This window comes from Sinohyriopsis cumingii, chromosome 8, assembly GCF_028554795.1.
Source record: "Sinohyriopsis cumingii isolate HCF-2022 chromosome 8, ASM2855479v2, whole genome shotgun sequence".
Classification (NCBI taxonomy): Eukaryota; Metazoa; Mollusca; class Bivalvia; order Unionida; family Unionidae; genus Sinohyriopsis; species Sinohyriopsis cumingii.
Genome location: NC_142968.1, coordinates 17,375,742 through 17,388,076, shown reverse-complemented (window position 1 = coordinate 17,388,076; position 12,335 = coordinate 17,375,742). Strand labels below are relative to the sequence as shown.

Genomic DNA, 12,335 nt, shown 5'->3' with positions numbered 1-12,335 from the left:
GGTAGATGCTGTCATCATGATGATTACTAGCTAATACCTGTTCATGAAAACATGTTGCTTTCTGAAGGAATGGGCAAAAATGCATCCTGTCTCACATAGTATTTTGTGGATAGAACAAATAAGAACAAAAACAAACCCTCAACAACTCCTTCTTGGGAACTGATAATGAGGCTTTAATATTGGGTAAAAAGTTAATATAGGTTAGCATGAGGATGCTTGTCACACATGTTAAGAAAATAAAATTTTCTTTAAAACAGACATCGATGTTACAACACAAAAAAAAGGTGTAGATGGTCCGTCTACCCTTGCAAGATAAAGAAAACATCCCCACATCAGGGAGCTTATAAAGAAAACCATTATCTGTCAGCTTGAGGGAAAGCAGGTATGCAGAGGAGAAGAGAACTAAAGGAAGATGATCCCAGGAGAATTTGTAGAAACCTGGCACCTCAAGAACCACCATCAACTCTAGTTTTGGTGTGGTGAAGGAGATCTCTCGATTTTAGTTATGTAAAATATGAAACAGTGTCTGATATATGGAGGTGTCAGCTAAGGTAGGTTACACTTTATATAATATCCTGAAATATCAGCAGTTGAAAATAAAATAATGTATAATATTGTATCTGCAGTTGCTGAAAACATTTTATATTGATTGTTCATAGGCAGAAATAGACTGGTTTTAAAAAAAAATCTGAAAGCATTATTGTTTGATGCAATATTATGTGCATTTATAAGAAAACAATGAATAAAATCAATTGTATTCATTTAGATACAAACTCATACATGCACGAAAGTGTTTAAGTTCATGCAAGCCTAGAGGGGATGAAGCCAGTGTATTGTCCATCTGGATATTTGTCATGTATCTGCCAGAAACAGCAAGAGGGAATTACATGTCTCTGTCCAGACCCCAACCTTCCATGTTGCCGTAGTATGAACTGCCTATAGGTAGCATGACTGTTGGCACTCATCAAGTCAACTTTATTGTTGAGGACAAAAACACTTCGTCTGTACATCCTGGACAAGGCAAATACAGCCTCATCAAGGATTAGATCTTGAAAAATCTGAAAAATTATTCCAATTGTAATATGCTATTTCTAAAATGTAAAAAAATATATTTTAAGAAATAATAGGAGCATGCGCTTATTCAAATGTTATTCATCTTCGATCAGCAAATTCCACCGTGAAATACACGTGGATCAAAACTGCACATGGCTTTTATTTTGACATGAACACTGAGAGTTCCATCGCAACTAGAACTGATAGTTTATGTTAAGATGGACAGCTCAAAGTTTTTGGGGAGCATTTCTAGAAGTCAGAGACTCCTGCATTGGGATCAAATAGGAATGGCTGATTGCAGCTTAGATTTGTTTAGTATAGTGAGGTACCCACATTGAAATCAGGTAATGAAAAGAATCTACTCAATGAGTATCAATTGTAAATTAAAACAAAGTCCTTATCATTTGCAAATGTATGCATGTCTGTTTTTTTGGACGGCTTACAATTTTAAAATTCTTTCACAGTGGTTGCAAAAAAATAACATTTACAACAATCATATATGTACATCAATTATCAATCTTTGAGAGCCCACCTTGGAAATGGAATTCATTGTAAATGTTGTATTGCAAGAGTAACTATCAAAGTTTTAATTCTGTTTGTAAATTGATGCAGTATTTTGATTTTATTGGTACAAAGAGCAAGTTGTACATTCATAGGCATGTGCTACACATATCCTGTATACAGAAAGAGGTTTTCTGTAATGTAGCAAACATACCTGTCAAGTTATTCATACCTTTTGTGATAATTTTAACTTACCAGCTAAAATTTTCCTTGCTTGCTTTCTGGATTGATATAGCCTGAATGCACTTGTTTTAAGATGTGCCAGCTTTGCTATGATTTTATCATTTGAATTACTCCACATTGTGTCACAGTAGTCAAAATAGGGTTGTATGTAACTGTTATAAAATAGTTTTCTGTACCTTATCCTACTGAAAAACTTGAATTAACTTTTTTACTGACATGTTCAGTCCATGATAGGTTATTATCTACCAAAACACCAAGTAGTCTATCATGACAAACCATTTGCAAATTTGTATCCTTCCATGTCAGACATAGTTCATCACTACCAAGATTTGTTCTTTTTTGCCATGTTGAGACAAGTAATATTTTAGTTCTTCCAGTATTTACCACTATGCCATTGCATGTGCACCAGTTGTCCAGTTTGTTTAGGGCATCCTGTAAATAAATTTATAGTTTGTGCTTTGTGTTTTGGATGTCTGACAATGTTGTGTCATCTGCATTGAGATCTGTAGATGAATTCGAGTCCCTTAGTAAAAAGTGGTAGGCCATTAATAAATAGTATCAATATTAATGGACCTAAAATTGAACCTTGTGGTACTCCATATCTAATTGTTCCAGGTTCCGACAGAACATTATTTATATAAACATGTTGTGTTCTCTCACTTAACTTTGAAGTAAACCATCTAATTGTGCTTTCATCACATTGGTTGATTTACAGTTTCTTAAAATAATTTCATGTACACCAACCCATAAACTTTCCTGAAATCTACAAATAGAGATCCTATTATTCAACTTTGATCAAGTGGTTGAAGCCATTTATCAGTTAGGGAGATCAAGGCAGTCTCACATGAATGTTTCTGTCTAAAGCCTGATTGAATAGGGTCTAACAGCAAGTGTTTGGTTAAATATGACATGAACGAGTCATGGACATGTTTTTCAATCAATTTTGACAAGTTTTGGTTGTATTGAAAATGGCTGGTAGTTATCAGCATCATTCTTAGAACCAGATTTGTGCAAAGGCATTACTTTTGCAGTTTTCCTTATTTTGGGTACAGATGAGGTTGCAATATTTAAATTGATTATGAATGTTATGCTATCTGAAATAGCTGAGGCAGAAGTTTTAATGAGTGGTGGACCAATCTGATCAAGTCCTGTAGCTTTCTTGATATCAAGTTTACTGAGACAGTTTTTAGCATTTTTTTTTATACCTGTGGGATAGAGAAACATCCCTCCTTAGGGATTTTTCAGTTCATTATAGTTGTTTTCTATCACTGGTAACGTTGGTAAAAAAAAAATCACTCAAAATATTTGCAATGTCAGTGTCATCAGTGACTTTTGTGTCATTTACCAGAAGTGAGTGAATTTTATTTGTCTGATATTTGTGTGTTACCCCAATGAATTCACTGAAGACTTTCCATATGGAGTTTATGTTGCTCTTTGTGTTTCCAAGCACTGATTGATAAAAAGTTCTTTTTAGCCTTTTCAATCATACTTGTTATGTTATTTCCCCATGCTTGATGTTGTGCATGGTTTCCCATAGCCTTCAATTGGTCTCGTGTCTTCATAGTATCTAGAATTTCAGTAGTAAATCAGTTAGGTTGGATTTCATACTTTACTCAATGTACTTTTAGTGGTGCATGCTTAGAGACTACATTCATAAATCAGTCCACACTTTTAGAGCTTCACATAATGTCATCAAAATTTTGGATAATATTTCATGGAACTTTATATAGGTCATCTTGAAATTGTTATTTACTTCAATTTTGGAAAGATCTATAAGTGATAGTTTTGTGTGTATTGTTCCTATTTATGTTGCATTTAACCTTTGTTGTCAAAAAAGTAGGATAGTGGTCACTAAGACCAACATTTGGTACATTAACATAAGCCACATTGTTTGGTAGGTTGGTATAAATGTGATCAATAAGAGTGCTTGATATTTCTGTTACACTTGTGGGCTCATTTACCAGCTGGACTAGGCCTAATGATTAAAAAAATTCCATCCAGTTACTCCTTATTTGAGTATTGAATAGGTCCTTATTTACACTGCTGAGTATAGATGTTTCTTTCTCCTGTGCATGAACATTTTCTATTTGTTTCAAAGAGTTATCATTCCAAATTGCTTTGGAGGAAGGTGACCTATAAATGAAACCAACTAGGAATGATTCTGCATTATTTTGAGAAATTTCCACCCAAATACTCTCAATTTCATGTGACCCCAAGTCAGGTCGCCTTTCTGCGTTTACATCTTGTAATGTATACAAGACACACACATCCATCCCCGCTGTCTCTCTGTTCCTGCATAATGGTTTATTGTAGCCTTGACAGTGAAATAGACTATCATTGTGGCTAGCATTTAATTTGGTTTTAGTGAGTCCTAAAACATGCATATTATTTTCCTTGGAAGACAACATTAACTTAATCTGTTCTATTTTTTCCACTATACCGTGTACATTTAAGTGAGCCATGTTAAAGCCTTCTGTATTTAGCTTCATATCAATTATATGTATTTCATCATGCAATGGGGTACTCTATAAGATTGTCTCCATAATACTTTTACCATTTTGGTATTATATAAGGTGGCCATATAAATGAGGTGGCCTCTGTATTTTCTATGGTATCTGTGCATAGTCTTCCTTTATCAAATCATATTGGGGTGGGGTGTTGAGTAGCAACAAAAAGTAAAGCAGTTTAAACATACATTGTTTGGTAAAATAACTAATCCTTTAATACAAGTATGCATTTTCTAAGTTGAGCAAAACACTACTGACATAGATATTAGAGTCTTTGCCAAGTTACTTAGTACCAAACATTTTTCAGTATCTGTCAATACTTGTTTTGCAAGATATAAATAAACAATTACCCTCATTCTTGTCTGCCTTGTCTGATCTATGTGTAGAGCTTGGTCAGCTCAGTTTTTAGGCTGCACAGTATGTCGTCCTCCTCTCCCCCATCTGGTTTTTCAACTTCTTGCTCCATGCCTCATCCTCCCTCTTCCTCTTAAAGGGTACTCTAGAACTGAGCTTGAAAGTGAGCTGATTTAAGTCTATCTAATGAATTTTAATATATAAATGTATTTCATAATTTGACAACTAATATATTCATGATTACTTATCAAACTTATAGAAATATAGTGCTAACTTTGGATCAGAAATTAATACATGAGAGGTTGTGATTTGATGGAAGTTTTTTTTGGCTGGATCAGGTCAATTGTTGGGTGGGGTGGGGATCCAAAATTTAAAAAGGGCCCCTACTTTCCTTGAATGGGCACCAAAGCAATGTCTATGTGTCTATTTACTCAGTGTGCACAATACCCAATAAACATGTCCAAGAATAAAGCTGTGGTCACACTTCAGCTGACAAGTGACTGTACGTTTGTGTGTGTGTACTTTTTTATGATCTGGCCCCGAGTTTTGAACCTAGATTCCATATCCTAGTCGCAGATTTTTAAAAAAAAAGAAGAAAAAAAAAGCTTATTTAAAACCTTGTGTATGTAAAGTATTAACTTGGAGAAATTCTTTTCCGCTTTGTTTGAAACGTCAGAAAGATGGGTGTTAGGGGTCCACTGGTGACAATCTGGTTAGAATTTATAAATTGATTAATAAAATTACTCAAGTCTGAGCATTTTTGAATATCCCTGATGCTTTTCATGTATAAAATTGAGTGGTGGGGACGTGAGGGAGTACGAATTCTACTGGGCAAGAAATAGAGTGAGTACCTGTGGGTTTTTGCAATACTGTACAGAGCACGTCGATTTAAGTTATTCTCGTACCACAAAAACTTTGAAATATAACTATAAAAGTAGTTCAACATACATTTCATTATTTCCTCTCAAAATTAAAATTAGAAAGGAAAAGGATAAGAAGAAAAGAACGAGATCAGAAGAAGATCGTACTCACCGTTGTTTACATTTTGGGTGGTCTCGTAGCGTGGTTGTGTTTTACGTCATCATCTTCAGTGTTTACAATGTGGCCTATAATTATGCAAATTTCGGTCACCGGAATTATGGTGTTATTCATTCGGGATCTGCCGATCACTGCCGAGCGGGATTTCAACATGGAGACGATAGATTCGTTACTTTACGTACGAAGATTTCAGAGAGCTCGTATTTCATAACGAGAACCCCTATGTACTTGATATGACCCCAGAAATGCCTTTTAAATAGTATTTAATCAGTTGATATACATAAATGTCCCAACATTTTTGCAAGAAAATTCACCCTCAGCTGCACTATTGTGCCTTTAATGTACAAAGCGTAAGCGTAATAAATGTACAATCTTGTGCTTGACAACTATTCTCTGTCTTCAGCACACTGTAACCATTATTTAAACCTCTACGGTTTGCCAGCTGATGGTACATAATCAGTTTTGTTAGTGCCGCAGACGCGTTTTGAGAGAGAAACTGACACTGCGTATTTCAAAACATGCGAACATTGTCAGATGTAAAATGAACCTTATCTTTGTTCGATCAGTACATCATCACGTGATTCACCTTGCCCTGGATGCCACTCTAAGGCAACAGTTCATTTGTCCAACACGGTAATGATGGCAGGGATCATTCTAAAGTCAATCTGTGAGATACTGTTTTGCTATTTCATTTAAAATTATCACACAGAGAGAGAGAGAGAGAGAGAGAGAGAGAGAGAGAGAGAAAGTCAGAGAGAGAGAGAGGGAGGAGGGAGAATGCGTTTAGTACTAGGAAGTCAGTTCTTTCTTTGCATACGTATGCTTTTGACAGTAATTCGAAAACAAACATTGAGTATTTCCTTAATTGGCAAATAGTACATGTAACAAGACTTTTTTACTTAATGCAATGAAAATTTGACCGTTACATTTAGTGCGAGTCCAATACGAATGCATGGGAATATGATATTTGTTGCTAAGAAATTTATTCCTATAAACTTATGGAATACGAAACGAAATTAATGACAGATCTTTGAGCCATAACAAGACATGGAAATGTGCAGTTATATACTAATTATTTGCTGCTGCTTTGTTTTGTTTTTATGCTGTTATTATTTACATAGTTACAATATCTAGAACACACTATAATCTTTAAACACAGATGACAATGGAAATGTTTACAATGGAAATCCATCACTCTGACCAACCTATCTAGCCATTAAGATGTTTAAGACAATATATACTTTTCTTTCAATCAGTAATATTCAGTGATTAAAAATTAAAGGTGGTAAAGATATATATATAGATACATATAATGTGTGTGTGTGTGTGTGTGTGTGTGTGTGTGTAGAGAGAGAGAGAGAGAGAGAGAAACAGAGACAGAGAGAGATCTGAGACTGACCTCTGTCCATCTGCCTTATCATTGCAATCAGATATCTTCATTACTATATACTAGTCAGGTGCAAAGTCAAATATTGAATCAAAACGTCTATAATGTGTTATCGACCTCTAGTGTGAATCCGAACTGTATCAATCTTTCCTTTTCTGTTGCTGTAACCAGTATATGTATAAATTATCTTCGAAAATGAAGTACATACTCAATTGGACTGGCATACGATTTATATCCAAAATTAATAACGCGGTGACTTCATACTATTTAATTGTACAAAGTTGAACGACGGATTTGATAATAAGGAAGAAACAGAAAACCATGGCTGTATTATTATATTTGTTCCTGATCGTTTATCTAAATTACCGCATGCCTCGACCTTAGATGAAAATCATACCACAGTGTTAATGATATTTCACATCATGACGATTTAGTAAATGTATAATCAACATGTTGTTCTGTTTAATGCATATATTTCATTTTTATACAATATACACTATTTTATATTTATATATTTACTTTGCGCGATCATGAAATTGATAGATAAGTAGATGCTGAAAAAATAAATAAAGAATAAAATAAATAAATAAGAATCAACATTGCATACATATAATTGGACGGTTTTACAATATTGTACCTGGATACTTAACTAGTCAAATGGTACTACCATTTGGAACTGGACAACTCTAATAATGTCTAGTTGGGTACTTAACAATTTAAAGGGTGCTGAGTAGTAGTAGCTGATTTACATTTCCAGGTATCCTGGCGTTAATTATACACCAATCTACAAGCAGTATTGAAGGTCAGTTTAACATTTCTTGTACATTATGCCTGCACTTTCTTATCTATTTGCGAGTCATTTCCTTTTCCTGTACGGTCAAATAGAAAATGTTACTTGCGTTTACATTTTTGTCGTTATTTTTTATCTCAGGTCAACATTTTACCCAAATCCTGTAAACATCAGCTTAAAATTGTAACTAATACAAGAATTATTGATTCTTTCTTTACCTGGCTCTTCGTTGTTTTATTTCGCCCAATAGCAGAATGTATTTGATTATTGATTGATTTCGTTTCTTCAAAACTCTAACACGATCGATAATGTAGTTGCTTTTGTTTACCATTCCACTATTTATTCCCTGGTAAGGTACTTCTTGTATTGTGTATGAAAATGTTATATAGCTGCCAGGTTCCCTCGCTTTCCTTTAGGCGGAGAAAAGATGGAACGGAGTATAAACACAAGATGACTACACCATGACACGGTGGCCCCGAGTGGCCGAGTGGTCTAAAGCGCTCACCGTTACGGATCACTGCCATCTCACCTCTGTCTGCGTGGGTTCGAGTCCAAGGCTCGGCGAGCGTGGGTACGTGGGAAAGCCTGCCAGTAGCTTCTCGTGGGTCGGTGGTTCTTCCCTGGGTTTTCCAGGGTTCTTCCTCCACCAGTTATACTGGCCGCCATGTATAGCCTATCTTGTGCTGAAAAATGGCGTTAAAACCTAAAACAACAACAACAACAACACCATGACACGTCTTCCCCGCAATAAGATTCAAGCAATCGCATTTTAGTCATATACTAATAATAATAATACTACTACGAATAATAATAATAATAATAATAATAATAATAATAATCGGCACTAAAGCCCTTATGATAATGCAATTTCTTTTCTGGACTATTTAAATATCTTGATATCAGGTCTCACCCTTTTGCTAGATATTTTTGGACTCACCGTAGAATTGTCGCATGTTTGAATAATTTCTGCTGTCTCTTATAGCTCAGGATGCATTGCCAATATATATAATTTGCACTCTCTCTCTCTCTCTCTCTCTCTCTCTCTCTCTCTCTCTCTATATATATATATATATATATATATATATATATATATATATATATATATATATATATAATTTTCAGAACTATACGAATATTTGATATTGTTTCAAGTACTCTCACTACAATATATACAGTCCATATATATGTATTACAGGTCATTATTATGTTAGATGGCCACGTCACTGTAATTTCATATTGCCGCTTGCCCTTACTTTTAATTGAGACCACCACGGGCCGACATGTATCTGTGGCATATCAGGTTCCTCTCTGGTCAATTTATTATTATTATTATAGACAAACATCATCGTGAAAGATTCTTGGTGACCGAGGTCGAAGATAAGAACCCTTTGAAATACTATCCTGAGGGAATTAGGGTCATACTACCTGGTAAGAGAGTTATATATATATATATATATATATATATATATATATATATATATATATATATATATATATATATATATATATGTTTCAAAATGACTCTGTATCTGTTATATGTCCCATTGATTGTACATTCTTAACATTCTACATCAGTGATAATGAACGTGACTGTCTCTGAAAAAAACATAATTTAATTTTCTTATACTTGCATGACGTCTGCGATTCAGTCTTTTATTTATTCATTTTATGTATATACTATACATTTGCCTAGGTTTCTACATAAATTGAACACTGTTCATTTTCCTTTGTCTTTCTCAAAGTTTTCATGAAGGATTTTCTCCCATTTGGCTGTGGAGACTCGAGTCATCGGTACGTTCTTCAGTCTTGATTTACATTAAAGAACGACCTTTAAGCACACTAATGGGAGTTAACGTGAAGATACTAAATATCGATGCTCATGACATATCTAATCTTTTGATATAGTACAATGACCCGCAACGCCACTCCCTTTCAGGATCGAATGTACATAAGTATCTCGTCAGACCGATAGGAAATCGTTTGCAGTTATCCCATGTTTTATATATACACGCAATAGAAAGAAACTAAGTAACTGAATTTACGCTGTATTCCAAACTAATACACAAGCCCATATTCATCAGCACACAACAATAACAGGAATGCGCACATAACTTAGTCGCTTGCTTGACATCGCTTTCGAACGGAAATTGCTCTTTTGGTCTACTTAAATGTATTGTCATATTGTGAATGAATGCGCATTGCAACAACTTTTCCATTTGTTCTGGAATGAATATATTTTGGTATTTTTGTCGATTCTACTAAATTTCGTTATTACGGACCGGATTTATCTGTGCGAATTCTACACGAATTAGATCTGATGTGAGCAGGGAGGTAGCAGCATCTTGACTCATCTACATGTGTGTTTATCTGTCAATGAACGTTTGCAATCATAGTGTGGGAAAAATATGAACTATTTCAATGGTAATTATCAAAAATACGCTATGGGATATAATCTTCATTTCATTTTGAGTGCAGTAAGGAGGATGTTATTGCACTTGGAATGTAGTCGAAATTAGAGAACAATTTCGAAATATGTAATCCAGCTTTAGAACCCATGACATAAATCATGTAATTCGGATTTGCAGACTTAAGAAAGTACATTTTAAGGACATTCAGGATGTACACTGCAACCATAATTTTTGCCATTCTTATTACCAGCTAAAAAGAAGACACGTTTATGCGTTGCCACTTGCGTGCTCTTTGTAGGGGCACCAGCAATTTTATTACTTGTCTGGCGTCTATCGCTAGCCTAAATCCGAAGCACTGTATCACAAAGCTTAACGCAGAATATTGCAAAGCAGCTGGTATGTACAGTCCACCAAACAGCTAATATAGTTTTTTTTTCACAAACAAAATTTAATCTCCCAAAACGTAAAGCGTCTACTACATGAGTGTACATGATTTGTTTACAAAATAGTTCCTAATACCCTATATTACTATTGGGAACACGTTTCTTGCACGTGCCTGCAATATGAAGGTGTTCACTATTGCAAGATACTGAACAATTCTGAGAATGTAACGTTAACGGAGACGAAAATGAGCATATAGTAATTCCTGTTCTGGACGTAGAGATGGTCATATCGTTCAAGAACGTTTACAAATCATCTGACGTGATTCTTCTTTTAACATTGAAGCTTCCTACGACTTTTAATTTGTAGAAAAGTCATATATTGCTCACACTGAAATGCTTAAGGAAAAGAAGTCCCACTATGACGCTGATGACAGGCTAAGAAACACGCAACAACTTATAGATCCAAATACAAATTGAATGATATGTCTTGAAGCCGGTAATTTTGTCCATGGGAATAGTCGAAATGGTTATGGTTACTAACGTTACCTTCTCGTTTTGAATTTCCCTTATGACGACAACCAATCTCATTAATCGACAGGATTGACGATATACAAGCATATTATGTTCAATATAGAGTTGGGTTTGCAATTTACACATTCCGCTGAAGTGAATGCATTTAGAAGACGTAACAATAAGTAAGCATGAATGACATTCACTCATTGACTATGTACGATTCAATTGATCATTTAAATTATTTCTACCAAATTTGTAAGAAAAAATATACAATGATTAAATCCAAGTTTGGTTTATAATCTTAAGATACATACAAACTGGTGTACATAAATGTTGTATGTTACATTTGGCCATTGAAGTTTTATTTAAAACTATTCTTGTGGGCTCACTTTGTTAATAACTATTCATTTTATATTTCATTCTTTTCAGCGTCCAGTGAAACAAATACGTCTTTTAGATTCAGTAAGTAAATGATTCATATACCTTGCCGCAATAGTGTATATACCATTCCATTCCTGCTGATATTAATTCCGCAACTACGGTTTGTTACTGCTGCTGATTAAGTTACTTCATCCAATTAGGCCAATATTACTGTAATTTTATCCACTATTATTACTAATAATACATCATAACCACATCCACTACCATTGCTACTACTACTACTACTATGATGATGGGACTCTTTAATTACTGTTACATTTGAGTTTTGTAAATAAAGAAGGTTGGCATATTATGTTAAAAAGTCATTTATTTGTTTTTAATTATATGCTTTTACAGATTTGACAGGGCTTACTTCGTCGGATAGAGGTATGTCTGAAATATATATTTGTTTACGAGTATTTCGCAGCACACAAAGGGATTTGAATTTCAGATGAATCTATTTTAATAGGTTTAATTAATGTGAATTAATTTATTAGAAATATATATATATATATATATATATATATATATATATATATATATATATATATATATATATATATATATATATATATATATATATATATTGACGTGGCTTGTTTACAGCAAATTAGCTGAGTCAACTCTCTTGTAAAATTGTCAGCTAAAGTACGAGCTCTGAATTGCATAAATATATGGTGTTCAGGGAGGATTATTTTAAATTATCTTAAGTGAGTTATTTTGTATACGTTTATACCA

At 34.2% G+C, this 12,335-nt stretch overlaps 3 protein-coding genes across 3 annotated transcripts in view; 1 reads left to right on the top strand and 2 right to left on the bottom strand.

The window, feature by feature from the left end:
* The window catches only part of LOC149793050 (properdin-like), a 220,677-nt gene that overhangs the window by 152,902 nt on the left and 55,440 nt on the right, over positions 1–12,335 (bottom strand). The window lies entirely within an intron of this gene.
* LOC149793052 (P2X purinoceptor 7-like) lies at positions 369–5,239 on the bottom strand. The gene is made up of 2 exons (XM_089966278.1): positions 4,655–5,239; positions 369–1,058 (listed from the first exon to the last, which is right to left on the bottom strand). The coding sequence occupies exons 1-2, from the start codon at positions 4,658–4,660 to the stop codon at positions 801–803; spliced, it is 264 nt and encodes an 87-aa protein (XP_089822404.1). The 5' UTR covers positions 4,661–5,239; the 3' UTR covers positions 369–800.
* The window catches only part of LOC149793051 (uncharacterized), a 40,607-nt gene continuing 34,479 nt past the window's right edge, over positions 6,208–12,335 (top strand). Inside the window, exons 1-5 of the mRNA XM_089966277.1 lie at positions 6,208–6,363; positions 7,841–7,885; positions 9,209–9,301; positions 11,607–11,639; positions 11,955–11,984. Coding sequence (XP_089822403.1) covers positions 6,333–6,363; positions 7,841–7,885; positions 9,209–9,301; positions 11,607–11,639; positions 11,955–11,984 — 232 coding nt within the window. The 5' untranslated portion in view covers positions 6,208–6,332. The remainder of the gene's footprint in view (positions 6,364–7,840; positions 7,886–9,208; positions 9,302–11,606; positions 11,640–11,954; positions 11,985–12,335) is intronic.